The sequence below is a fragment of the Stegostoma tigrinum genome, chromosome 18 (genome assembly GCF_030684315.1).
Source record: "Stegostoma tigrinum isolate sSteTig4 chromosome 18, sSteTig4.hap1, whole genome shotgun sequence".
Lineage (NCBI taxonomy): Eukaryota > Metazoa > Chordata > Chondrichthyes > Orectolobiformes > Stegostomatidae > Stegostoma > Stegostoma tigrinum.
The window spans coordinates 40312331-40338503 of NC_081371.1; the positions used below are offsets into that span (position 1 = coordinate 40312331).

Consider the following 26173-nt stretch of genomic DNA (forward strand, 5'->3'; position numbering starts at 1 on the left):
GTCCACATTGATACCATTAGGCTGCAGGGTTCCCAGGCGGAATATGAGTTGCTGTTCCTGCAACCTTCGGGTGGCATCATTGTGGCAGTGCAGGAGGCCCATGATGGACATGTCATCTAGAGAATGGGAGGGGGAGTGGAAATGGTTTGCGACTGGGAGGTGCAGTTGTTTGTTGCGAACTGAGCGGAGGTGTTCTGCAAAGCGGTCTCCAAGCCTCCGCTTGGTTTCCCCAATGTAGAGGAAGCCGCACCGGGTACAGTGGATGCAGTATACCACATTGGCAGATGTGCAGGTGAACCTCTGCTTAATGTGGAATGTCATCTTGGGGCCTGGGATAGGGGTGAGGGAGGAGGTGTGGGGACAAGTGTAGCATTTCCTGCGGTTGCAGGGGAAGGTGCCGGGTGTGGTGGGGTTGGAGGGCAGTGTGGAGCGAACAAGGGAGTCACGGAGAGAGTGGTCTCTCCGGAAAGCAGACAGGGGTGGGGATGGAAAAATGTCTTGGGTGGTGGGGTCGGATTGTAAATGGCAAAAGTGTCGGAGGATGATGCGTTGTATCCGGAGGTTGGTAGGGTGGTGTGTGAGAACGAGGGGGTTCCTCTTAGGGCGGTTGTGGCGGGGGCGGGGTGTGAGGGATGTGTTGCGGGAAATACGGGAGACGCGGTCAAGGGTGTTCTCAATCACTGTGGGGGGAAAGTTGCGGTCCTTAAAGAACTTGGACATCTGGGATGTGCGGGAGTGGAATGTCTTATCATGGGAGCAGATGCGGCGGAGGCGGAGGAATTGGGAATAGGCGGGGTTCCGTCGGCGTCGGCCGTGGGCGGGGTTCCAGAATATTCAGACCCTTCAGAAGCATTTCTCCCTGCGAGTCCTGAAACAGACACTTGCAGCCATGCGCCGGCACCTCCAGGCGCTACAATCCAGCCTGCCCCAGCTCAGAGCCTCCCTCTCCCAGACCTGCAAAGGACCCCTGCTGTTTTTTATCCTCCGCAGGATCCACAGACTGAACACCCAGTTCCACTCAGCTTTACTGGACACCAAAAATCGTAAGTACAACCAACTCATGGGCCCCTGCCACCCACAAGAGGATTCCTGCGCCTTCCAAATCCCGACTCTGTCCCTGCCCCTCCCCCACCATGCACCCGCCGCCATTGACCATGAGGACACAGCCGGAGACCCCACCGATGACGTCACATCCGCCTCCGCCGGCCACAGAACTTCCGGAACCGCTGCTGCAGTCACCACCTCCACGTCCAGGTACAACACCCCACACATCACCCTCACCGCAGCTGCTGCCGCCCACCCCGATCCTCCAACCGCCGACGGAACCCCGCCCACCGCCGACGCCGACGGAACACTGCCCACAGCCGACGGAACCCCGCCCACGGCCGACGACCTCATCGCTCCGCCCACAACCTCCACAGCCAGCAACCCCAGAGGAGACAGCCACACTGAGCCCTGCCGCATCTTCACCATCCCCCCAGACCTCCCACTGACTGAGGACGAACGGTCAGTCCTTAGTAAGGGGCTCACCTTTGTCCCCCTACGACCACACATCAACGAATACCAGTCACAGTTGGACATAGAGCAGGTTTTCCGCCGTCTTCGCCTGCATGCCTACTTCTTCAATGGGAACCTAACCCTCCTTCCACTGACCCCTTCACCCGCTTCCAACACAAGTCCTCCTCCTGGACACCACCCCCAGGCCTCCTACCCTCCCTCGACCTCTTCATCTCCAACTGCCGTCGAGACATTAACCGCCTCAACCTCTCCACCCCTCTCACCCACTCCAACCTCTCCCCCGCAGAACGGGCAGCCCTCCGCTCCAACCCCAACCTCACCATCCAACCCGCAGACAAGGGTGGCGCAGTGGTAGTATGGCGCACTCACCTCTACATCACCGAGGCCAGACGCCAACTCTCCGACACCACCTCCTACCGCCCCCTCGATCATGACCCCACACCCGAGCACCAAACCATCATCTCCAACACCATTCACGACCACATCACCTCAGGGGACCTCCCACCCACAGCCTCCAACCTCATTGTTCCCCAACCCCGCACGGCCCGTTTCTATCTCCTTCCCAAAATCCACAAACCTGCCTGCCCTGGTCGACCCATCGTCTCAGCCTGCTCCTGCCCCACCGAACTCATCTCCACCTATCTGGACTCCATTTTCTCCCCTTTGGTCCAGGAAATCCCCACCTACGTCCGTGACACCACCCACGCCCTCCACCTCCTCCAGGACTTCCAATTCCCTGGCCCCCAACACCTCATATTCACCATGGACGTCCAGTCCCTGTACACCTTCATTCTGCATGCAGATGGCCTCAAGGCCCTCCGCTTCTTCCTGTCCCGCAGGCCCGACCAGTCCCCCTCCACCGATACTCTCATCCGCCTAGCTGAACTTGTCCTCACCCTCAACAACTTCTCTTTTGACTCCTCCCAGTTCCTACAGACTAAGGGGGTGACCATGGGCACCCTCATGGGCCCCAGCTATGCCTGCCTCTTTGTAGGTTACGTGAACAGTCCATCTTCCGCACCTACACAGGCCCCTAAACCCACCTCTTCCTCCAGTACATTGATGACTGTATTGGCGCCGCCTCTTGCTCCCCAGAGGAGCTCGAACAGTTCATTCACTTCACCAACACCTTCCACCCCAACCTTCAGTTCACCTGGGCCATCTCCAGCACATCCCTCACCTTCCTGGACCTCTCAGTCTCCATCTCAGGCAACGAGCTTGTAACTGATGTCCATTTCAAGCCCACCGACTCCCACAGCTACCTAGAATACACCTCCTCCCAACCACCCTCCTGCAAAAATTCCATCCCCTATTCCCAATTCCTCCGCCTCCGCCGCATCTGCTCCCACGATAAGACATTCCACTCCCGCACGTCCTAGATGTCCAAGTTCTTAAAGGACCGCAACTTTCCCCCCACAGTGATTGAGAACGCCCTTGACCGCGTCTCCCGTATTTCCCGCAACACATCCCTCACACCCCGCCCCCGCCACAACCGCCCTAAGAGGATCCCCCTCGTTCTCACACACCACCCTACCAACCTCCGGATACAATGCATCATCCTCCGACACTTTTGCCATTTACAATCCGACCCCACCACCCAAGACATTTTTCCATCCCCACCCCTGTCTGCTTTCCGGAGAGACCACTCTCTCCGTGACTCCCTTGTTCGCTCCACACTGCCCTCCAACCCCACCACACCCGGCACCTTCCCCTGCAACCGCAGGAAATGCTACACTTGTCCCCACACCTCCTCCCTCACCCCCATCCCAGGCCCCAAGATGACATTCCACATTAAGCAGAGGTTCACCTGCACATCTGCCAATGTGGTATACTGCATCCACTGTACCCGGTGCGGCTTCCTCTACATTGGGGAAACCAAGCGGAGGCTTGGGGACCGCTTTGCAGAACACCTCCGCTCAGTTCGCAACAAACAACTGCACCTCCCAGTCGCAAACCATTTCCACTCCCCCTCCCATTCTCTTGATGACATGTCCATCATGGGCCTCCTGCACTGCCACAATGATGCCACCCGAAGGTTGCAGGAACAGCAACTCATATTCCGCCTGGGAACCCTGCAGCCATATGGTATCAATGTGGACTTCACCAGTTTCAAAATCTCCCCTTCCCCCACTGCATCCCTAAACCAGCCCAGTTCATCCCCTCCCCCCACTGCACCACACAACCAGCCCAGCTCTTCCCCCCCACCCACTGCATCCCAAAACCAGTCCAACCTGTCTCTGCCTCCCTAACCGGTTCTTCCTCTCACCCATCCCTTCCTCCCACCCCAAGCCGCACCCCCAGCTACCTACTAACCTCATCCCACCTCCTTGACCTGTCCGTCTTCCCTGGACTGACCTATCCCCTCCCTACCTCCCCACCTATACTCTCTCCACCTATCTTCTTTTCTCTCCATCTTCGGTCCGCCTCCCCCTCTCTCCCTATTTATTTCAGAACCCTCACCCCATCCCCCTCTCTGATGAAGGGTCTAGGCCCGAAACGTCAGCTTTTGTGCTCCTGAGATGCTGCTTGGCCTGCCGTGTTCATCCAGCCTCACATTTTATTATCTTGGAATTCTCCAGCATCTGCAGTTCCCATTATCTCTGATTATCTCAGTCAATTTGTTTCAAATGATAAAACACATTATAAGATAGGAAGCAGATATTAAGGCGAACCAATTGATTTTTTTTGACTGTGTGCCACCTGCAGACCTGCACCAGAGTATTGGCACTGCAGAATAGCAATATTGCATGTATACAGAGAGTCCTTGAAGGTGAACTCTCTAAGGTACATGTGCTGAAAAGTTCCTGCTCCTTTCACTGTGGTATGCTCTAAGAACACTAAATGGGTCTGGCTTCCCTCTGAGTATCTGTTTTTCTCCTCCTTCTGAAGGATATTGGTCTTCTATTTTTTCCCTACTGCTTTTCCCTATGATGCTGCAACCCAAGAGAATCCATAGTCCTCACCATTGGGAGAAACTGGTGTGCTTAAAGGCCGTTTTGAAGCACACATTTCCTTCCGAATATCCAAAACCTTAACATCCAACAGCACTTTCTGGTGATTTGTTTGACATTTCACAAATCCTCCGACAACCCAGTGAACTGCCACATTAGGATCAGCAACTAAGCAGTTTAAAGGACCTCAGCTGTAAGTTGGAAGTGATTTTTTTAAACAGAGCTAGTAAGAGATGCTGGTGCTGCTGAATGCTGAGTACCGATTAGAGTAACAAAGTCCAAAAAGGCAAATCAGCTGTCAAAATGGAATTAGACTTTGAGTATGTCACAATTTCTGCACATTGCATGCCTCTGGTTCACACTCACATGAAATGCATATTACTCTTCAGGCATTTCTTAAGACAGTATCAATCATGATGTGTTGGATATATAATGCAGCAATATTGGAAGATGCATTGTGCATGGCCTTCCATTAAATTTTATCTTCAAAAGGGAACCCACTTTATTGTTTCACCATTCTTTGTGTGTAACTGGTAGATTTATATATGAGGAAATAATGTAACACATGCTATTCCTTTCAACAACATGGAAATTAGTTCATTTCCAGAGCGGCCCTGCACAGAAACATTTAATATTTTTAACCTCAGCTGGGTCCTGTAGTGCTGAAACCACCAGAATGACAGGGCCAAGTTTTTAAATCAGTGTATTTTCACCCAGAAATTTACATGAAATTATTTTAGAATGAAATCAAGATGTAACATTGTGTTACAATTCTTGAATAGCTTAAAGAAGACAGTATGTTGGAATTCACTGTTACTTATTTTAATCTGATTAATATTTTTGAAACAACATTATTTCCATATATTTCCAGATCAAAAATGGCAAAGGCCAGGTGCACAGTGCTTTCAACTCAGATTCGAATCAACCAAAACTGGATGAATAATTTCACTACCCACATTGATCCCCTTCCTGAGAAAACATGCCCATTTAATTACTAATTGTGCATGAATATGAGAAATATTGCTTGAGAACTTTGAATACTTTAGGTACTTAAGAAATTCTTTAAGTAACAACTATGTCAGTCTGAATCAAATTTAACTAGCGGAAACAATATGCCTGTAAAACTAATACATTATCTTAACTTAAAGTTGAAATATTTTCCAATGAATAAGAATGAAATTGCTACTTCAAAATCAAACATTCAAAGATTCTCTTTAGGGTAAATAAAATAAGGTTAAGTTTACCTGTGTGTTTTGAGTGGGAATTTGAAGTATTAAAGCCAAACTGCTATAGTCAAAGTTTTCATCCAAGGCTAGGAGTGCTCCATGAACACCACTTTCCATGAGGTTGTTTGCATAGTCTCGAAGGCCAATGGACAGTATCCACCTGATTACACGGTCATTGCTCCACACTATTGCATCTAAAAAATGTGAAACTGTAACATGAGCATAAACTTTCTTTTATATTTTATTAAGATTTAATTTTTAACTTAAAGGGTGCAGTCTCTTCTATTTCAATCTATGCTGCAAAAGAATTGACACCCTGATTTTCAAATGCTTTAATTTTTTTCTTTGGCTTTGTTATATCTCAATGTGTAATGCACTAGTCTTCTATCAGGCTATAACTTTAACAATTTTCACCATTCAGATATCCCAGAGATCATAATTAATGCATCACAGTTATACAGAATCACAGATTCCCATCAAGTATAGCCTACATCACTCAGACCCCTATAAGATTGTACCCATTAGCCCTAACCCAGCCATCTACCACACCCAAGCTCACTCTCATTTCATCACATTTTTCATCGCTGTTCACCTCGCAAAAATGATGAACCCTCCACAACCCTGCACACACTTCCAGAATGCTGACTCTTCTCACAGCAGCCAGATTTAAATCAGAGATCCAGAAAGTGTATCAGGAGAGGAGTTTCCAGGACGGTTGAGCATTTGCTGCCAATGGAATGAGTAAGCAATTTTGGATGTGTCAAAGAGATGAGATATTAAACTTTGTTGGTACTGGGTGGGTGAAAAAATCTAAGAGAGGAATATCACTGCATTAACATTGTATTAACAGGGATGCTAACATTGACTTGAACCATTGAGTCAGCACCGACTGTCCAAAGAGCATCCTATCTGGACCCAGCTCCCCACTTCCCATCCCTGTAACTCCACATTTACCATGGCTAATCCATCTAACCTGCACATTTTTGGACTGTGGGAGCAAACTGGAGCACTTGGCAGAAACCCATGCAAACTTGGGGAGAACTCCACACAGGCAGTCACTCAGGACTGGAATCAAATATGAGCCCTTGGCAGCAGTGCCAATCACTAAGATATTCCCTAAAAGAGCCAAATGGCAAAGTCAACAGTTTGGCTCGTAAATTTTGTAAGTAATTATCCATGTTCAACTGATGAAAGCAAGATAATGTCACAGAGGTAGATTTTGGTTACAGCCAGACTTGGTACTTCATGTGTTCAAACTAAAAGTCTTACCTGCATGCTGAGCATTCACTGCAGATTGCATCTCTGCACTCAGCTCAGTCAAATCAACATATCAATAACATGCTACCTACCTCAGGATGCAGGAATTGGAGTGAGTTACAGGAATGTTGTCACCTCCATGGAATTGAATTTGTCAGGAAATTGCAGATGGAGTGCAGCAGGGTGGGTAAGTGGCAAAAGCTGAGGCACTACATTGTATTCAGTGTTGTACTGCTTTGCTGCGACTCTACCAGCAATAGGGGAGGTATCGGGCAACATGTTTATCCATGGGCCCTGTGGCCATCATAAAATTCATGCTGCTTCTGAATCCAAAAACACTTTGAAACAAATGTAACTTACCTCAGTCCTGATCTTGGTCCTTCTCATTGAGTGCCTAATTTCACCAAAACGTTCCTCAACATGCACTACATCCTGAATATTCTCAATATGAGAATAAGCCGTCAATCCAGCTTAACTCACTGATGTACACTGGGTTCCTGACGAAGTCCCAACACGTGCACATCCACATGACTTATGCAGGAATTTAATCTACTGATTGCCAGTTTGGCTCTGCCCTGTAGACTTCATGACTCTTACGACTTCGGGATCAGGTAGGCAGAACAGTGGAGACATGGGATATTTGCACCACATTTAGCCTCATTTCTACATCAGTAAATCCAAATTTTACATAGCAGGTATAATGTGGGATTCTAAATAAATCAACTGGACTGTCAAAGCACAAAGACAACCATGTACATCCTACAACATTGAGTTCCCTCCCAACAATGCTAACATCTCTGTTAATACAATGTTAATGCAGTGATATTCCCCTCTTAGATTTTTTTCACCCACCCAATACCAACAAAGTTTAATATCTCATCTCTTTGACACATCCAACATTGCTTACCCATTCCATTGGCAGCAAATGCTCAACTGTCCCGGAAACTCCTCTCCTGATACACTTTCTGGATCTCTGATTTAAATCTGGCTGCTGTGAGAAGAGTCAGCATTCTGGAAGTGTGTGCAGGGTTGTGGAAGGTTCATCATTTTTGCGAGGTGAACAGCGATGAAAAATGTGATGAAATGAGAGTGAGCTTGGGTGTGGTAGATGGCTGGGTTAGGGCTAATGGGTACAATCTTATAGGGGTATGAGCGATGTAGGCTATGCTGGGAAACATGGCAGTATCTGGCAAGAAGCTAAGCTAGGCCTAGCTCAACGCGATGTAGGCTATGCTGGGAAACATGGCAGTATCTGGCAAGAAGCTAAGCTAGGCCTAGCTCAACGTTGGGACCATTTTGCTCCATCTTCTATGATTTTGACAAGTAGTGTGGTATATTTTCTCACTAGGCAGTCACAATTTTCCAATTAAGAAAGATTATTGCTTGTTTCATGCCTTATCAGCAGACCAACTCGACTCATTATCAGTCTCCTATCCTAACAAATATGCTAAATGTGATGACGCTGAGAAAACTAGACATGGAAATGAGAGTGGGTACGTGGCAACTTCAGCTCGTGCTTAATCTGAAGTGTCTCTATGTTGCTTAGGACCAAAATGTCTCTCAGGGCATGATTCATGGGCAACAACCACACAGATCCCTCATTCATCAACACTGGCACACAGAATTTGCCAACTCGCATGGCCATTCTCAAACTCTCCAATATACTTGCAGGTCATTCAAGAAGGTCAGTGTTGTATTGCAGGGTGCACTAGCAACTCGTATTAAATAGCTTCAGCGGAGTTACTTTACACACATGGACATGTCCTCAGCTCACAGATTGGACTAGTCTGGATTGCAGGACAGCTCATTTGATCCCTGAGTACTCACTCACGTAGCACCTACCTGTATGCTTGCAGCATCATGCCTTACCTTTCAATGCCATTACAGAGTTATGCCTAACCTTTGTTTCCTGAAAGCTAGCCAATCTTCTGTCCAGTGACACATTACTCTCTGCATCATGAGCTTTTATTTTCCCAAACAACCTTTGTTGTGGGATCTAATCAAATGACTTCTGGAAATCTATAGTACATCTAGTGTTGCCCTCTCTCCGTTGCATTTATTACATCCTCAATTAACTCCAGTAAATTGGTTAATCATGATTTCACAAAATCATGCTGATTCTGCCTGATTACCTTGAACTTTTCTAAATGCCTTGCTATAATATCTTTAATAGTAGCGTTGAACTGCTTCCCAAAGAACAAAGAACAATACTGCACAAGAACAGGCCTTTCAGCCCTCCTAGCCTGCGCTGAAAAATTTTGACCATCCATATCCTCTATTCCCTTCTTGTCCATGCATTCATCCATGTGCTTCTTGAATACTACTATTAGGTCTGCTTCCACCACCCTCTGTCAGCACGTTCCAGGCACTCACCACCCTTTGTGTAAAAAGCTCGCCTTGCACATCTCTTTTAAACTTCACCACATCACTTCCACGACCCCCACCACCTTGAACATGTCTCCACTAGTAATTGGCCCCCCCAATGTGGGAAAACACATCATACTTTCCACTCTATCCATGCCATTCACAATCTCGTAAACTTCTATCAAGTCAGCCCTCAACCTCCTGCATTCCAATGAAAACAAACTTAATCTGTCCAACCTTTCTTCATAACTAAAATCCCCCATACCAGGCAACATCCTGGTAAACCGTTCTGGTACCCTCTCTAAAGCATCCACATCCTTCTGGTAGTGTGGTGACCAGAACGGTACGCAATAATCCAAGTGTGGCTGAATTAAAGTTCTATAAAGCTGCAGCATAACAGGCCTATCTTTGTACTCAATTCCTCTTCCAATGAAGGCAAGCATGCATTTGGCCTTTTTACTACATTACCTACCTGCACTGCCACTTTCAGTTATTTGTGTTCACTGTATAATTTTCACCTATGCTTGACCTTCCAAAAGCATCACCTCACATTTTCTTGTACTAAGCTCTATCTGCCATTCTTCTGCCCATGCCTGCAACTGATCTAAATCCTGCTGTATCCTGTGACAATCCTCCTCATTATCTGTGATTCTTTTATTCATCTGCAAATTTAGCAATTAGACCAGCTACATTCTCATCCAAATCATGGTCAAACATTGATCACAAATAGCACTGATTCCTGTGGAACACCACTCGTCACAACTCCATTCCGAAAAGCATCCTTCCACTGCTACCCTTTGTCTCCTATGGCTAAGCCAGTTCCGTATCCAACTTGCCAGCTCATCCTTGATACTGTGTGGCTTCACTTTCTATACCAATCTGCTCTGACAGACCTTGTCAAAGGCTTTACTGAAGTCCATGTAGACAATAGCAACTGTTTTTCCCTCACCAATCATCTTTGTCACCTCCTCAAAAAACTAGATCAAGTTAGTGAGGCACAAACTCTCCCATGCAAAACTATGCTGTTTTCCATCAATAAGTCCATTTGCTCCTAAATGATTACACATCTTATCTCTGAAAATGTTTTCTTATAATTTTCCAACCACCAATATGAGGTTCACAGGCCTGTAATTTCCTGGATTACCTCTGCCATCCTTCTTAAACAATGAGATAACATTGGCTATTCTCCAGTACTTTGGGACCCCACCTGTGGCCAAAGAAGATCCCAGTGATAGATGTTAAGCTAATTGGCATGCAGTTCCTTGCTTTCTGTCTCCCTCAGTCTTTGAATAAAAAAGTTACATTCACTATTTTCCAATCTAATGGAACCTTCTGCACATTTAGGGAATTTTGAAAAATTGGAACCAATGTATTAATTATTTGATTAGCCACTACTATTAAGATCCTAGGATGACCCTAGGACCTGAGGATTTGTCAGCTTGCACCTCCAATAATTTATAGGTACCACGTCCCTGGTGATAGAAATTTTTCTGAGTTCTTCCTTCCTTTTCATTTCTTAATTTACAGCTATTTCTGTGATTGTACTAGTAGCATCCAGAGTGAATACTAATGAAAATACCTGTCAATTAGTCTTCCATCACCTTATTTTCTATAATTACTTTTCTGCCTTTTGCAGAGGTCTTGTAATTTGATGGGGTGGTGCCTTTTGGCTGAGAGTTGAGGCTCCTTGCTGGAGTTGGGTTTGCCAAGGGTCAGAGCACACGAGATTGCCCGAGATAATTAGCTGAAGCTTTTTACTGGGCCGTGGGCTTCAAGCTAGGGCTTCAGCTGGGGTCTGGTTTTTTTGCTAGGTGCCACGCTTATGTCAGGGTGAGGGCATCTGCCTGATCCATTGGGAAGGACTGTTGGGGGCGAAGATGAACATCTGCCAGAAATTCCTGAAATCACTGACGTAAAGGATTACTTAAAAATGAATGTGATATCTGAACATCAGGCTGCATAACTTCAGGAACTACTATATGGGGAAAATGTAGTGGCTGTGTTTGTTAAACTTGAATCAGAAGTTGTGATTCGAGATGCTGTTTTAAAAAAAAAAGTAATAACCTGGTTAAAATATTCCTGTTTTTGTCCATTTTATTGAAATTCAATAGCTATGACTTCGCAAGTCTGTGGAACATTTGTTTTGGGCAATGGCTTCTTCTGTAGTCTGTGTTATCAATTTAAGACAGTTGTAATGTGCCAATTTAAATATTGTGTCATTCTAGGAAATTAATACGTCACTTGAGTGTTACAGCTTTACATTTAATGAAAGGTCAATGATTATTGAAGACATTATTGAATTCTAATTCTACTTCTATGTGATTCCAAATACCCAATACGTCAATACAGAAGTATTGTTACGACATGACTGCATCACCCTAATCAATAAGTTTGTGAGAATAAACCAAAACATTGCCTCCATTGGTGGGGTCGGATTGTAGATGGCGGAATTCAACGCATCATCCTCTGACACTTCCGCCATCCACAATCTGACCCCAACACCCAAGACATTTTTCCATCCCCACCCTTGTCTGCCTTCCAGAGAGACCACTCTCTCCATGACTCCCTTGTCCGCTTCACACTCCCCTCCAACCCCACCACACCCGGCACCTTCCCCTGCAATCGCAGGAAGTGCTACACTTGCCCTCACACCTACTCCCTCACCCACATCCCAGGCCCCAAGATGACTTTCCATATTAAGCAGATGTTCACCTGCACATCTGCCAATGTAGTATACTGTATCCACTGTACCTGGTGTGGCTTCCTCTACATTGGGGAAACAAAGCAGAGGCTTGGGGACCGCTTTGCAGAACACCTCCGCTCGGTTCACAATAAACAGCTGCACCTCCCAGTCACGAACCATTTTAACTCCCCCTCCCATTCCTCAGACGACATGTCCATCATGGGCCTCCTGCAGTGCCACAATGATGCCACCCGAAGGTTGTAGGAACAGCAACTCATATTCCGCTTGGGAAGCCTACAGCCCAATGGTATCAATGTGGACTTCACAAGCTTCAAAATCTCCCCCTCCCCCAACGCATCCCAAAACCAGCCCAGCCCGTCCCCTCCCCCCACTGCATCACAAAACCAGCCCAGCTCGTCCCCGCCTCCCTAACCTGTTCTTCCTCTCACCTATGCCCTCCTCCCACCTCAAGCCGCACCTCCATTTCCCACCTACTAACCTCATCCCACCTCCTTGACCTGTCCGTCCTCCCCACCTATACTCTCCTCTCCACCTATCTTCTCCTCTATCCATCTTCGGTCCGTCTCCGCCTCTCTTCCTATTTATTTTAGAACCCTCTTCCTCATCCCCCTCTCTGATGAAGGGTCTAGGCCCGAAATGTCAGCTTTTGTGCTCCTGAGATGCTGCTTGGCCTGCTGTGTTCATTTGGCTCTACACTTCGTTATCTTGGATTCTCCAGCATCGGCAGTTCCCATTATCGCTGAATATGAGACATTGCTCCTCCAGTTTGCGTGTGGCGTCGTTGTGGTACTGGACGAGGCCTAGGATGGACATGTCATCAAGGAAGTTGGAAGAAGAGTTAAATGGTTAACGGCCAGAAGGTGTTGTCGATTATTGCGTACAGAGTGCAGACGAGGTTGAAGGATATACAGATGAACCCCAGTTGGATACGGAAAGTTTGCTTTGATGAAGGTGAGGGGTAGGTATAGGGGCAGATGGAGCACTTCCTGTGGTTGCAGGGAAAGGTGCCGGGTGTGATGGAATTAGTGGGGAGTGAGGAGGGGACGAGGGAGTTGCAGAGTGAGCTGTCCCTACGAAAGACAGATAGGGATGGGAGGTATGAATTCTGTTACTGCCTCCTACTAATGAAATGTTAATCTTTATTCAGACTGAGGGATTCTTATTTTGAAAAGTGAAAAGCTGCAGATGATAAAAATCTGAAAATAAAACAGAAAACATTGAAAATACTCTTGCCCCATTTTTTGCAGAGAGAAACAGAATTAACAATTCAGTTTGATAACCTATTGTTAGTAAAACAATTTGAAATGTTAATTTTTTCCTCTCTCCACAAACACTCCCTGGCCTCGTATTTCCAGATTAAGCGCTTATTTAGAACATGACTTTCTTTATGGGGGACGAATAATTCGGAATATCAATGAAGGAGGAAGAAAAGAGAAAAGAGCATAGATAATTATGTAAATACAGTCACCCAGATCTTCTGATTAGAAGATTGCCGTTGCTGAGGCATAGATTGGAGTAGCCTGTCAGAGCCTTATGAATGACCCAACACCACTGACTGCAAGAATCGCCCTGGAAATTGATAGCCTCTGAAAACCTCCTGGCTTTCATGTGAGACACATTTGAAGGTTTCTGGCTTACTCAACTTAAGGCCCTGTCATTTGAAATTTGTTGCTTTTGTATTTCCCTTTCATAGCCGGAGGTGAATATCTTTGGGTACTCTATTAACCTGCTTACATTCAAAGGGCAGTGAGTTTTTAAAAGTATTTACAAAAATGTTTTAACAGTATATATATCAGTATTTTAATGGGAATTTAAGTACTTCTAAACATAGATTACTGTATAGATCCAGAAATAAATTCAAAAATGAAACATAAGCAGCGGCACATATTATATAATGTATTAAAATTCATATGCTTAGCAATGGTCCCCAGAAATATTAAACTAATTACCTCTCATGCTTCTATTAGACTTTCCACATAGTCTGACCTATTGTGAGGATTACCACATATTTTACACATATAAAATATTTCCATTAATCAAAAGGCAAAGGTCTAACGACCACTTGTTTTCAAAAAGCAGTAATAGATCTCTCACCTTTAATTTCATGTTGGCTTAGTTCTCTTCTCTTCTCCAGTTCTTTTCGATCATAGTTCAACCGTTTCAAGCACATAATACCATACTGTAGACTTGTCCTGAACAAGAACAATACAATTTTGACAATTATTTGAAAGTTGCTTTCAAAATAAATTAATAAAATTCAAAAATTAGTCAGGCAAGTGTTAGTAATAAATGAGCGGATGAATATTTTGGCCTTGAAAATCAAAGACCCTTTACAGTCATAGAGTATTACAGCATGGTGACACACCTTTCGGACCAAACTGGTCCATGTTGACCAAAATGTCCAACCATGCTAACCCCATTGCACTTGGCCCATATCTTTCTAAACATTTCCTTATCCATGTATTCGTCGGAATGCCTTTTGAATGTTGTTAATGTACCCGCCTCAACCACACACACTCACACATGACTTTAGGAGGTGAATTTGTATTTCCAGATACGTGCTAGTTTCTTCAAAAAGCACATAATTTATAGACAGTCAGTCAATGTGGTATTTTACAAATTCCTATTTCAGAAATAAAACCAATCTGACTCCAAACCAAAACACAAACAAATTCTAAATAAGGCCTCACGCTTAACATGCATTGTCTGACCTAAAATGTCATCCCTTCATTATGCTGATAAAACTTTTAGTTCTCTCAGGACAGTGACTTCAAAGGAATTTGGGGATTTACATATATATAGTAATTAAAACCTTCTAACCGATTAAAGATTTAACAGCATATTATGTTTGTTTAGTACATCTTCATCAGTGGTGTGACTCTTTATCTTTTACAAATAATTATGTGTCTGACACTGACATCTGAAGGAGTAAGAATCTGAAAGCTTCTGTTTTCAAATAAACCTGTTGGATGGTAACCTGGTGTCATGTGATTTCTGACCTTGTCCACCCCAGTCCAACATTAGCACCTCCACTTCTTGAATGAGGGCACAACATTCACCACCCTCCAGTCGTCCGGGATCTCACCCATGGCTCATGATGATGCCTGGTAACTTCTTCACTAGACTCTTGCAGGGTTCTTGGATATATCTGATCAGGACCAGCAGCTTTATCCAACTTCATACATTTTAATACTCCCTACACCTACTCTACATGTCCCCAAGATATTGCCACTAACTTCACAAGTTCCCAAGTCTTCATTGAGAACCTCACCCATCTCCTGTCGTTCCACACATACATGTCCACTTTGGTCCTTGAGGGGTCCTATTCTCTATCTGGTTATTCTTTTCCTTTTAATATACATAAAGGATCTCTTTTGATTCACCCTAATCTTCTTAGCTATCTTTGCCCCCTTTTTGCTGTTCTGACTTCCTTCTTCAGTAAATCACTGTATCCCCTATATACCTCCAGGGACTTCCTTGATCCCAGCAGCCTGTTCCTGAGCCATGCCTCCTTTACTTCTGGTCAAAGCCCTAATATCTGTTATCATCCAGGGTTCCTGACTCCTGACAACCTTGCCCACTACCCTCACAAGAACATATAGAGCTTGAGCTCTAGCTATTTTACTTTTAAAGGCCTCCCACTTACCTGAAGTCCCTTTGCCTGCAAACAATCCCTGCAATTCCAATCAACCCCTGTAAGCTCCTGTTTAATTACATCAAAATTTGCCTTGCCCCAATTTAGAACCTGAAACTGTGTACCAATTTTGTCCTTCTCCATAGCTATTTTAAAATTAATAGAATTATGGTCACTAGTTCCAAAGTGCTCCCCCACTGTCAGGTCAGTCACCTATCCTGCCTTATTTCCCATAAGTAGGTTGAGTTTCACTCCTTCCCCAGTAGGACCCTCCATGTACTGCTCGAGGAAACGTTTCTGAACACATTTAACAAATTCCACGCCATCTAAGCCCTTAACATTATGTCAGTCCCAATCTATGTTAGCAAAATTAAAATCTCCTACTGTGACAACTCTATTTCTCCTGCAATTGTCCGCAATCTCTCTGCATATTTGCTCCTCTAATTCCCGTTGACTATTTTGGGGCCTATAGTACAAACCCAATAACGTCACCATCCTCTTCTTATTTTTTAGCTCCAACCACAAAGCCTCACTGAATGATGCCTCAGTTATTTCACCTCTGACTACTGCTGTGATACTCCCCTTAATCAAAAATGCAAATCCCTCCCCTCTTTCCTCCACCTCTGTCTCACCTAAAGCACCTGTACCCTGGCACATTAAGCTGCTAGCCCTGTTCCTCCCTTAGCCATGTTTTTGCAATGGTTATAATATCCCAATTCGACGTACCTAACCACACCCTGAGTCATCAGTCTTACCGATCAGGTCTCTTGCATTGAAATAGGTGCAAATTATTCCAACAGGCATTCCTCTCTCCCTGTCCTGTTCCAGCTTGACCTGTCTCTTGAACTTGCTATTTCTGATTACTGTAGCTCCTTTCAGCCTTGCACTCGCCTCCCTGCTGTTGAGGATTCTCACCCCTTTTGGTAGGAATGGTGATTATGGATTAGGTAAGTGTTGACAATAATTAAGCAGATGGATATTTTGGCCTTGAAAATCAAAGTCTTTGATTATGGGTTAAGTGTTGGAATCTGCATGTCAATGATCTCTGGCGATGATCTCACCAAAACTTCAGGAATTTAAATATACAGGTGGGTTTTCACATCACAATTGTTACATTTGAAGAACTCTCCAAGGTTGCAAACTTCAGACAGCAGTGCCTGATTTCTGTACTGCTGAAAGAAAACAAATTGGGCATTGTGCTTGTTAGCAGGTGGCTGAAAAATGCGGCCAGCATTTTTCAAATCTTTGGGGATCTAGAAATCAATCCAGACCAGAGCGCCAGTGGGTCCCACGACCATCAGAAAATGGGCTGCCTCGCCTATGCTCAAATGGTGACGCAGAATCATTGTTCTCTTACCAGCCCTGGATGACTGAAATGCCTTCCTTCCTTCCTAGTCTTGTCTCCTCTTACATCAATAATGTTCCTTTGGGGCAGCCAGAGCTCTGCTGGAGAATGTCATGAGTTTGGGCACAGCATATAACTTTTGGTAGGAATGAACTGGAGGTTCTGTAGATTTTAACTCTTGAAGTCAACCCATTAATAAATAAAAATGAACTTCCATAACTACAAAATAGTTTATTTTACATCAGGAGAGAGAATTTTTCAAAAAAATCAAACATACCGGTGAAAGCTATCCACCATTTTTAAATGAATACGAAGATCTTTCTTTGTCAAATGATCCAGCATTCTAGCATCTACTAGACATTCCATGAAGTAGCTGCGATACTGCGGTAATCCTAGGCTAGGAAGCCATTCATTACCAATCCATTCATGATTCATGTCACCATAAGCCAATGTCTGACAGAAAATGCAAGAATAAGTTTATCCAAATTCATTTGCCCGTAAATGAGTTAACAAACAAACAGGTGATAGCACATGACCACGTAGCCTCCTATTTCCTAATTTCAGCAACAGCATGAGTAAACAGTGGCAGTATGTCAAGAAGTAGCATTATACGAATATTTCTGTCATTACAGTGTGTTGAACCCTTCCCAACTTTCAAGGATTGATATATAAACCTGAATGAAAAATGTGATTATTACAACTACTAATAAGGGATTTGAGTAGCATTTCATAATGATACATCGTAATGGTAGATATTTGACATATTATTACTATGTTTGTGGGAAGTAATTACCACGGTTCTCGTGAGACTGTTTTGCATATGTGGGCTGGTAGAAAATGGCCTGTTGCAGCACTGCTGACCGTCTTTCTGCCTGTAGAAAAGTTCTGCATTTTTAAAGAAACCTTAGTCAAATACTTATCACAGACCAAAGCCCTAAGGTAATTTATAGATCACTTCCCAGTGTTAGAGCAACCCTGGATGCCAGGAGGACACCAGTGTTTCTAGGTCCAACATTATTAGGGCACAATTGAAGGGAAATAAATCCAATGACACACTTCTGTCATTTGCATTTTCACTACAAAATACCAACATGTATTTGGAATCTTGAAACTGGCAATGAACATTAAACAGCTAGAAAAAGTATTGCATTCTGCTTGGACTGTTGGGTACCAGTATAATTTCAGTGAAAAACTCTATCCAATCAACTTAAGAAAATGGAAACGTTTTAAAAAATCACAACACATGTAAATAGCACAAGTGAAGAAGCAGTTTTAAAAAATATCCTGAAATAATTAATCTTACTTGAACAAAGCAAGTGGAAGAATAATTAGGAAGAGGGAAATAAGGAACTATGTGAATTTTTGACTTTCTCTTTACTGTCTATATTCAATTCACAACAATTTTAAACTGTGCACTATTCAGTTTTATTGTATATACAGAATTTTGCACTTGAGTGCACACATGCACAGGCTATAGACTAATATTTACTGCATTATTTATTGTTGATGTTTTTTAGGGAAAAGAAATATGAGAAAAAGCACAATACGGAAACTGGGAATACTAATGTCAAGAACTCCCAGATGTGCCAAAGCAACTCTAAGAAATATGCCATCTAAATACAAACATAACCATCTGACTTCATGTATATTGATATCTTGCATTTATTGCTTGAGCATTTATTGATATTCTCCAAAATTTATTAAGTGATCACTTTATATGACAAGGAAACACATTTATACTTTGTGGGACCAAAGTCTGAATATAATAGGGTCCTGTGAAACCAAGTCTACTAAATATACAGCAAAAGAACAAGACATTTTGCCAAGTCCATGGGTCAATATAAGTTGATACTGAGTTGGCAGAGAAGTTATAATCAGGCAGATTGGCATGAGGGTAAAAGGGATGTTGGGATGGGTAGAAAGGCATAATTTGAAATTAGGGCTATAAAGAGCCATGTGGGTGTGTAGAGGAGTATAAGTTGATATGATAGTAATGAGAGAACGTGAATAAGGGGAGACAGGGTGTGTGTGACCTGTGAAGTTTGGGTAGCTGTTCTTCATTTTATTTTCAGCTGAGACAAAGTGTCAGTGAACTATGGTCAGCTTTTCATACAGCCTGGTTCCACATCTGGCAGCCCTTGTTATTGCTTCTGTAATGTACTTCAGAACAATGGGACTGACTCACATTAACACCTGTCACTCCACAATGAAAATCTGTCTGTCCAAAACACTCTCCAGAGTCAGATTTGTGGAGTATTTTTCTGATATTATATTCTGACTCTGCAGTGAAAATTCAGGCCTATGTTTTATTCTTACAGAATAGCCACTTGACATCAGATACCTTTCCAGGATTAGGAGTAGAAACTCATGACAGGCTTTTTGCTGAATTTATGCTAATGGAATAACCCACAAATTTTCAGCCTGAGTGCCTTCCGTTTCTCTTAGGTACATGCAGATGAGAAACATTATTCTACTTCAAGTGTATTGAAACTAGAAATTATAGTCTGTATAAACATAACGTACAAAAAGTGGACTGCTCAGAAGATGCTTTCTGCTGTACATTATAAAATCAATTTCATAACACCTAGGAGTAAACCACATATGCACTAAAAATCTTCAAACTAAATTATGTATTTTAACATGCATTACCTGAGCCCAACTGCCTTCTTCAGACTCCTTAAGAATTACCAGAAAGTACAATTAATAAAAAGGCAAAGTTAACAAGTGATATGATTCTTAAATTAAAATTGTAAAATATGTATTTATGAACAAAAAAGTTTCACAATGAATATTTATTAAACTAATCATAAAAAGCTGTAAGCCGGAATAAATAAAAAAATCTTCCAAAATGAAATACTGTATATCTGAATGCTTTATAAACCGTGTAAATACTATCACATGAATACATACTATTACTGAAGATGTACAAACAGAAACAGGCCATTCAGCGTAACCAGTTCATAAGCATTCTCTGGTCTTTTCAAAAATATTTCTATATTGCCCGCTTCCTCAAATTATTGTCTGGGTTCCCTTTAAAATGCATCTACACTATTTGTTTGAACCGTTGCCTCTGGAAGCAGGTTCCAAATTCTTTACACTCTTTGGATAAAGAAGTTTCTTGTCAATTCCCCGTTGGACCTCTTGGTAAACATTTTATTTTGATGGGCTTTAGTAATGCTATTCTTCACAAAAGGAAACATTCTCTTTGTATCTGATCTATCAAAATCTTTAATCATTTTAAAGATCTCTGTTACATCACCCATCAAGATCAAGAGAAAAGACTGTGAACCTCTGAATTCTTTCCTGATATGTGTATCACACATTTCAGACATTCTTGTAAAACTTTCCTTCACCCTCTCCAGTACCTCTATATCTTTACTACAATAAGGTGACCATAATTACATAGGTTACTTTAAGTTTCGTTTAACCAAGTTTTGACTGAGGCATACTTCGGTTACATCAAATTCTATCTCTCTTGAAATAAAGTAAATTGCTCAGTTTGGCTTTTTACGATCTTGCTAATATGTGACATAATTCTTGGTAACTGATGTATTTGTACTCACCTAACGCATCAAGATTAGGTTGTTTCTCTAACCTGCTTAAATTTGCCTCTTTAAAGCAATAAGTGACCAGCCCACGAAAAGGCACAAGCTCACTTTTATCTGTATTGACTTTTATCTAAACTACAACTGCCCTATTCAGGCATAATCAGCTTGAACACATTACACTCATGTTCCAACAGAAATCTGTATGCTATTCAATGTAAATAAACAATCTCATTAACGACAGAAAATGAGTCACACATTTGAAAGAAACATGCAAGAACTGTAATGTGACATTTCATATAGCATCACAAAAATATTCAAGAATTGCCGGTCATTTCTCTGGAACTTCAGTTCTGTCTGAGTTATTTCAATTTGCTTTCAAATAGCCCCAAGTTCAATACTTCACAATTTAGATATTGTAATAAATACCTAATTTTACTATCACTGTTACAGTTTGTTTAAAAATATGTTTGAGGTTGTTGGCTGGTACAATTTATTACTTCTATTATTATGGCCACAAATTAGCAAGCATGTTTGAAAATTAAGGTTTTAAATGGATTATCATTTTGGGGAGACGAGATTTAGAATGAACATTGATATAAGAAAGAGGAAGAAGTATGCTGATTTAAGTTATAGAACTGCAGATAATGGAAATCAGAAACAATGTCAGAAATTGCTGGAAAAACTCAACAGCATCGGCTCACAGAAAGCAAAGTTAACATTTTGGGTCCAGTGACTTTTCTTCAGAACTGATTGTAACTAGAAAAAGTTTGGTATATATACACTAGAGGTGGGGTGGGGTGGAGTGTTCTAATTTGTTGAGGAGTAAATAATAAGTGGAGGTGGGAGTCCAGAGGGAGAATAAACAGTTAGGCCGACAAAATAATGGATAAAAGTCCGCCTGAGATGATCAATGACTACCAATGGGGACTGTTAATGGCTGACGACAGGTTGTTTGTGGTAATAGACCATATGATGACCAGGCCTATGAGTGGGGGTTGGGAGAAAGACATAGGAAAAGGTGCTTAAGACTAAAATTTCCGAACTTGATACTGAATCCAGAAGGTTGCAAGGTTCCCAAGCAGAAAAGGAGGTGCTGCTTTTCCAGCTGGCGTTGAGCATGGCTGGAGTACGAAATAGAGATATTGGCCAGGTAACATGATGTACGTTGCAATGGCAGGTGACCAGAAGTTTGGATGGGATGGTAAGTGAGGATGAGGAGGATTCTATTGCTGCTGGGGGCCAGCAGCCACATCCCAAGGATCATTAGATTCCATTTACACCACCTCTAGCAGGATGCTGCCGCCAGACACATTTTCTTCTCTGTCTTGTCAACCTTTTGCAGAGACCATTCCCTCTGGGACACCTTGGTACACTTCTTCCAAATCTCCCCACACTCCATGGCACCTTCCCCTGCAAATCCCCTCAGTGTCCAAGGTCCCAGACATACCTTCTAAGTGAAGCAGCAATTTATCTGCACTTTACTCAATCAAGGCTACTGTATTTGTTGTTCATAACATGGTCTTCTCTACATTTGGGAGATGAAGCACAGGCTGGGTGACTGTTTTGCAGAACACCTAGGTTATTTCCACAAAAATGGCCTTGAGCTTCGGGTTGCCTGCCATTTAAGCACAACACTGTGTTCCTGGACTGAAATCTGTTGCAGGCTTGCTACAGTACTCCAGCGAAGCTCAGCCTAAGAACAGCATCTCATTTTCTGCTTGGGAACCCTATTTACTTAATGCTTAGGTAACAAGGTGTACAGCTGGATGAACAGAGCAGGGCAAGCAGCATCAGAGGAGCAGGAAGGCCGACGTTTTGCTTGATGGCTTAGAAATTGCTTAGTGCATAATAATTACATGCATCTTTTTGTAGCTACAATCAGTTCTGAAGAAGTGTCCCTGGATCCGAAGTGTTAACTTTGCTTTCTCTTGAAAGATGCTACCAGACCTTCTGAGTTTTTCCAGCAATTTCCAGTGATGATTTTGATCTGTATTACAGATTTATACACAGTTATCGTGTCATAACATTGAGTTATATCAAAGCAAAGCACTCCAGGTGGAATTCCAGATTCCTGGGCCACAACTGGTTGGATATTAGGAATGGAAGTACACTCTAACTCCAGCAGTGGGATACAACTTTAATTTTTTTGTCATTTTCATATTTAAAATTGGCTGGTTGTGACTTATTTGATAATTGGCTGGATTTAAGCTAAATTATTCAAATCAGTGTCAGAGGGCAGACGCAGGTTCTATTTCACTATAATGAGGGAGATCACCAATAATATGTACGTCATTCCTAGTCACCACACTTCCATTTTGAGTAGAGGCACTCATGAGGTTTTGAACGTTTGTTTAGCATTTGTAGAGGAAACTGAATTGATTTCCGTGTGCTGTGAACCAATCTACATCACCAAACACAGGAAAGTAGTGTAGATTTTTCATTTCTCTTAGAAGATTGTAACAAGCAACAGGCATAAAAGATGCCAATGGTAAAGGACACCACAGCTGCAACTGGATATTCTAGATGTTAGTTTGTTCTTTCAATAAAGAGTGACAGAGAATGAAGCTGCCACTGCTTCTAATGATTTGGTGGAAGCAGACCTGTATTTTCTCAGAGATAGTAGGAACTGCTGATAGAGCTGGATGAACCCAGCAGGCCAGGCAGCATCAGAAGTGCAGGAAAACTGATGTTTTGGGTCTGGGCCCTTCTGCAGAAAGGTTGAGACCCAAAACGTCAGCTTTCTTGCTCCTCTGATGCTGCCTGGCCTGCTGTGTTCATCCAGCTCTACACCTTGTTAGCCTGGATTTTCTCTTATTCTTTGACTCTATCGCCAAAAATTGTGAAATCTCAGTTGTCTCATTTGAGGGACATAATGAGGAGCTGAATGCATCTGCTTATTCTATCGGACCCATCAATGACATCTAACAATGGCAACGACAATTAGATATAGAAATTCCTACCTGCAATGAATACTGGAGCACAATAGAGAAGGATAAGAGACTAACATGCTGACATCACAACTACTGATAGGTGTACCTCAACACCTGAAGAGAGCAAGAACTGCAGATGCTGGAAGTCAGCGTCGATACAGTGTGGAGCTGGAGGAACGCAGCACGTCACGCAGCATCAGGTGAGCAGGAAAGTTGACATTTTGGGTCGGGACTCTTCATCAGGACTGGGAAGAAAGAAGAGAGCTCAGAAATAAATAGAGAGAGGGGGTCGGGCTGGGCGAAGGAAGGTGGGGTGGTAATCAACGGATGCAGGTGTGGGGTTGGGAAGTAGGGCGAATAGGCTATTGGGTTGTAAGGTCCCGAGGAATATAAGGTGCTGTTCCTCAAATTTTCATGTGGCCTCATTGTGACATTGGAGGAGGCCCAGGGTGGAAATGTTGCCAAGGGAGTGGGAAGGGGAGCTGAAATGGCTAGCAACCAGAAGGTGGTGTTGATTGAAGTGTCCAGAACTTGGAAGCTCCATGAATCTGTCACCGAGTTTGCAGCTGGTCTCTCTGATATACAGGAGACCACTTCGGCAGCAACGGCTGCAGTAGATCAGGTTAGAAGACGTGCGGGGGAATCCCTGTTAGATAAAGAGTGAGTGTTGGGACCTTGGTTGGAGGTAAGAGGGTAAGTGTAGGGTCAGATGTAGCCATTCCTGCAGTTGCAAGGATAGTTGCCAGGTGTGGTGGGGTTTCTGGGGAGTGTAGATAAGGGAATCGTGGAGAGAGTGGTCCCTATGGAGAGCAGATAAGGCTGGGGAGGGGATTATCTCTTTGGTTTCGGGGTCTGATTGCAGGTGGCAAAGGATGATGCATTGGATTTGGAGGTTCATGGGGTGGTATAAGAGAACCGGGGGACTCTCTCCTTGTTTATGTTGGAGGGACGGGGAGTTTGAGGGCAGAAATGTGGGAAATGTAGGAGGTGCAATTGAGTTGCATTACAAATCAAGGGAAAGGGTAAGTTTTGGCCGTTGAAGTAGGAGGACATCTGGGATATCCGTGAGTCGAATGCTTCATCCAGGCAGTAGATGCGACAGAGGTGGAGGAATTGGAAGTATGGGATCAAATTTTTGCAAAAGGGTGTGTGAGAAAAGGTACAGTCAAGGTAGCTATGGGAATCCGTGAGTTTGAAACAGATGGTCGGTGCTGAGTTGGTTGCTGAAAATGGAGACAGATAGGGCCAGGAAGGGGAGGGAGATGGTCCAGGTGAATTTGAGGTTGCAGTGAAAGGTCTTGGCGAACTTAATGTACTGTTCAAGCTCCTCATGGGAGCAAGAGGCAGCTCCGATGCAGCTGAACTCTTCCTCTGCTACATCGATAACTTCCCTCCCTTCCTGGGCTTTTCCATTTCCATCTCCATATTCAGCAACTGTCTCAACACCGACATCTATTTCAAACCCGACTCCCACAGCTACCTTGCTCTACACTTGCTCTCACCCTTCTATTGCAAAAATGATATACTCCCACTTTGTCCACCTCCACAATATCTATTCGCGAGATAAAGCGTTCCACTTCTGGACATCCCAGATGTCCTCCTAGTTCAAGGACTGTAACTTGCCCTGTCCCATGATTCTTAATGAAAATCGACCGCATGTCCTGCATTTCCCACACTTCTGCCCTCAAACCCCCTTCTGTCAACAACAACATAGACAGAGATCCCCTGGTCCTCACATACCATCCCAGCAACCTCTGAATCCAATGTATCATCCTCCGCCACTTTTGCCACCTGCAATCAGATCCCACCGCCAAAAAGACATTCGCCTCCCCATGCCATCTGCTTTCCGTAGAGAACATCTCTCTATGACTCCATCATCTGCACCACACTACAACACACCTGGCAACTTTCCCCACAACCGCAGGAAGTGCTAAACTTGTCCCTACACCTCCCCTGTTACTTCTTTCCAAGGCCCCAAACAATCATTCCATATCTGACAGGAATTCACCTGTATGTCTTCTAAACTGGTCTACTGCTCCCGATCTGGTCTCCTCAAGATTGGAGAGACCAAGCACAAGCTCGGTGATCAATTTGCAGAGCATCTGTGCTCTGCACACTCCAATCAATGGCCGCTCTGGTTGCCAGCCATTTCAACTTCCCTTTCCAATCCCTTGGTGACATGTCCACCCTGGGCCTCCTCCAGTGTCATAACGAGGCCACTTGAAAATTGGAGGAACAAAACCTTGTATTCTGCCTCAGGATCTTACAGTCCAATGGCCTCAACACAGAATTCACTAGCTCCCCACACCTGGTCTCATCCCATGTCCAGCCGTCCTTCTTATCCCTGTCTTCTTGACCTGACACTACCTGTCCATCTTCCTTATCATTATCTGCCCCACCTTTCCCATTGACCAATCTCCACAAATCCCTATCTGCATTCATCTATCATCATTCTAACTCCCTTCACCCAGCCCCATGTCCCCATTCATTTCTGAATTCCCTTCTCTCTCCTTGATCCTGATGAAGGGTCCTGACCCAAAACATCCACATTCCTGCTTCACAGATGCTGTCTGATCTGCTGTATTCCTCCAGCTCACACTGTATCGACTTGTACCTCAACAGCTGTTACAGATGGTCAAAACCTTACCAAAATTACAGGAAACTCAAATTGAATTATTTAACTCCTATTGTTTCAG

At 43.7% G+C, this 26173-nt stretch overlaps 1 protein-coding gene across 12 annotated transcripts in view; it reads right to left on the minus strand.

Moving 5' to 3' along the window:
- ppfia2 (PTPRF interacting protein alpha 2) overlaps nt 1-26173 on the minus strand; it is a 418215-nt gene that overhangs the window by 38326 nt on the left and 353716 nt on the right. For 10 of the 12 annotated variants that reach the window (XM_048548309.2, XM_048548310.2, XM_048548305.2 and 7 more), the window contains 4 exons: nt 19649-19675; nt 17277-17452; nt 14115-14212; nt 5714-5889 (listed from right to left, as the gene is read on the minus strand). In XM_048548309.2, coding sequence (XP_048404266.1) covers nt 5714-5889; nt 14115-14212; nt 17277-17452; nt 19649-19675 — 477 coding nt within the window. The remainder of the gene's footprint in view (nt 1-5713; nt 5890-14114; nt 14213-17276; nt 17453-19648; nt 19676-26173) is intronic. The other 2 variants (XM_048548307.2, XM_048548316.2) reach the window with 1 other exon arrangement.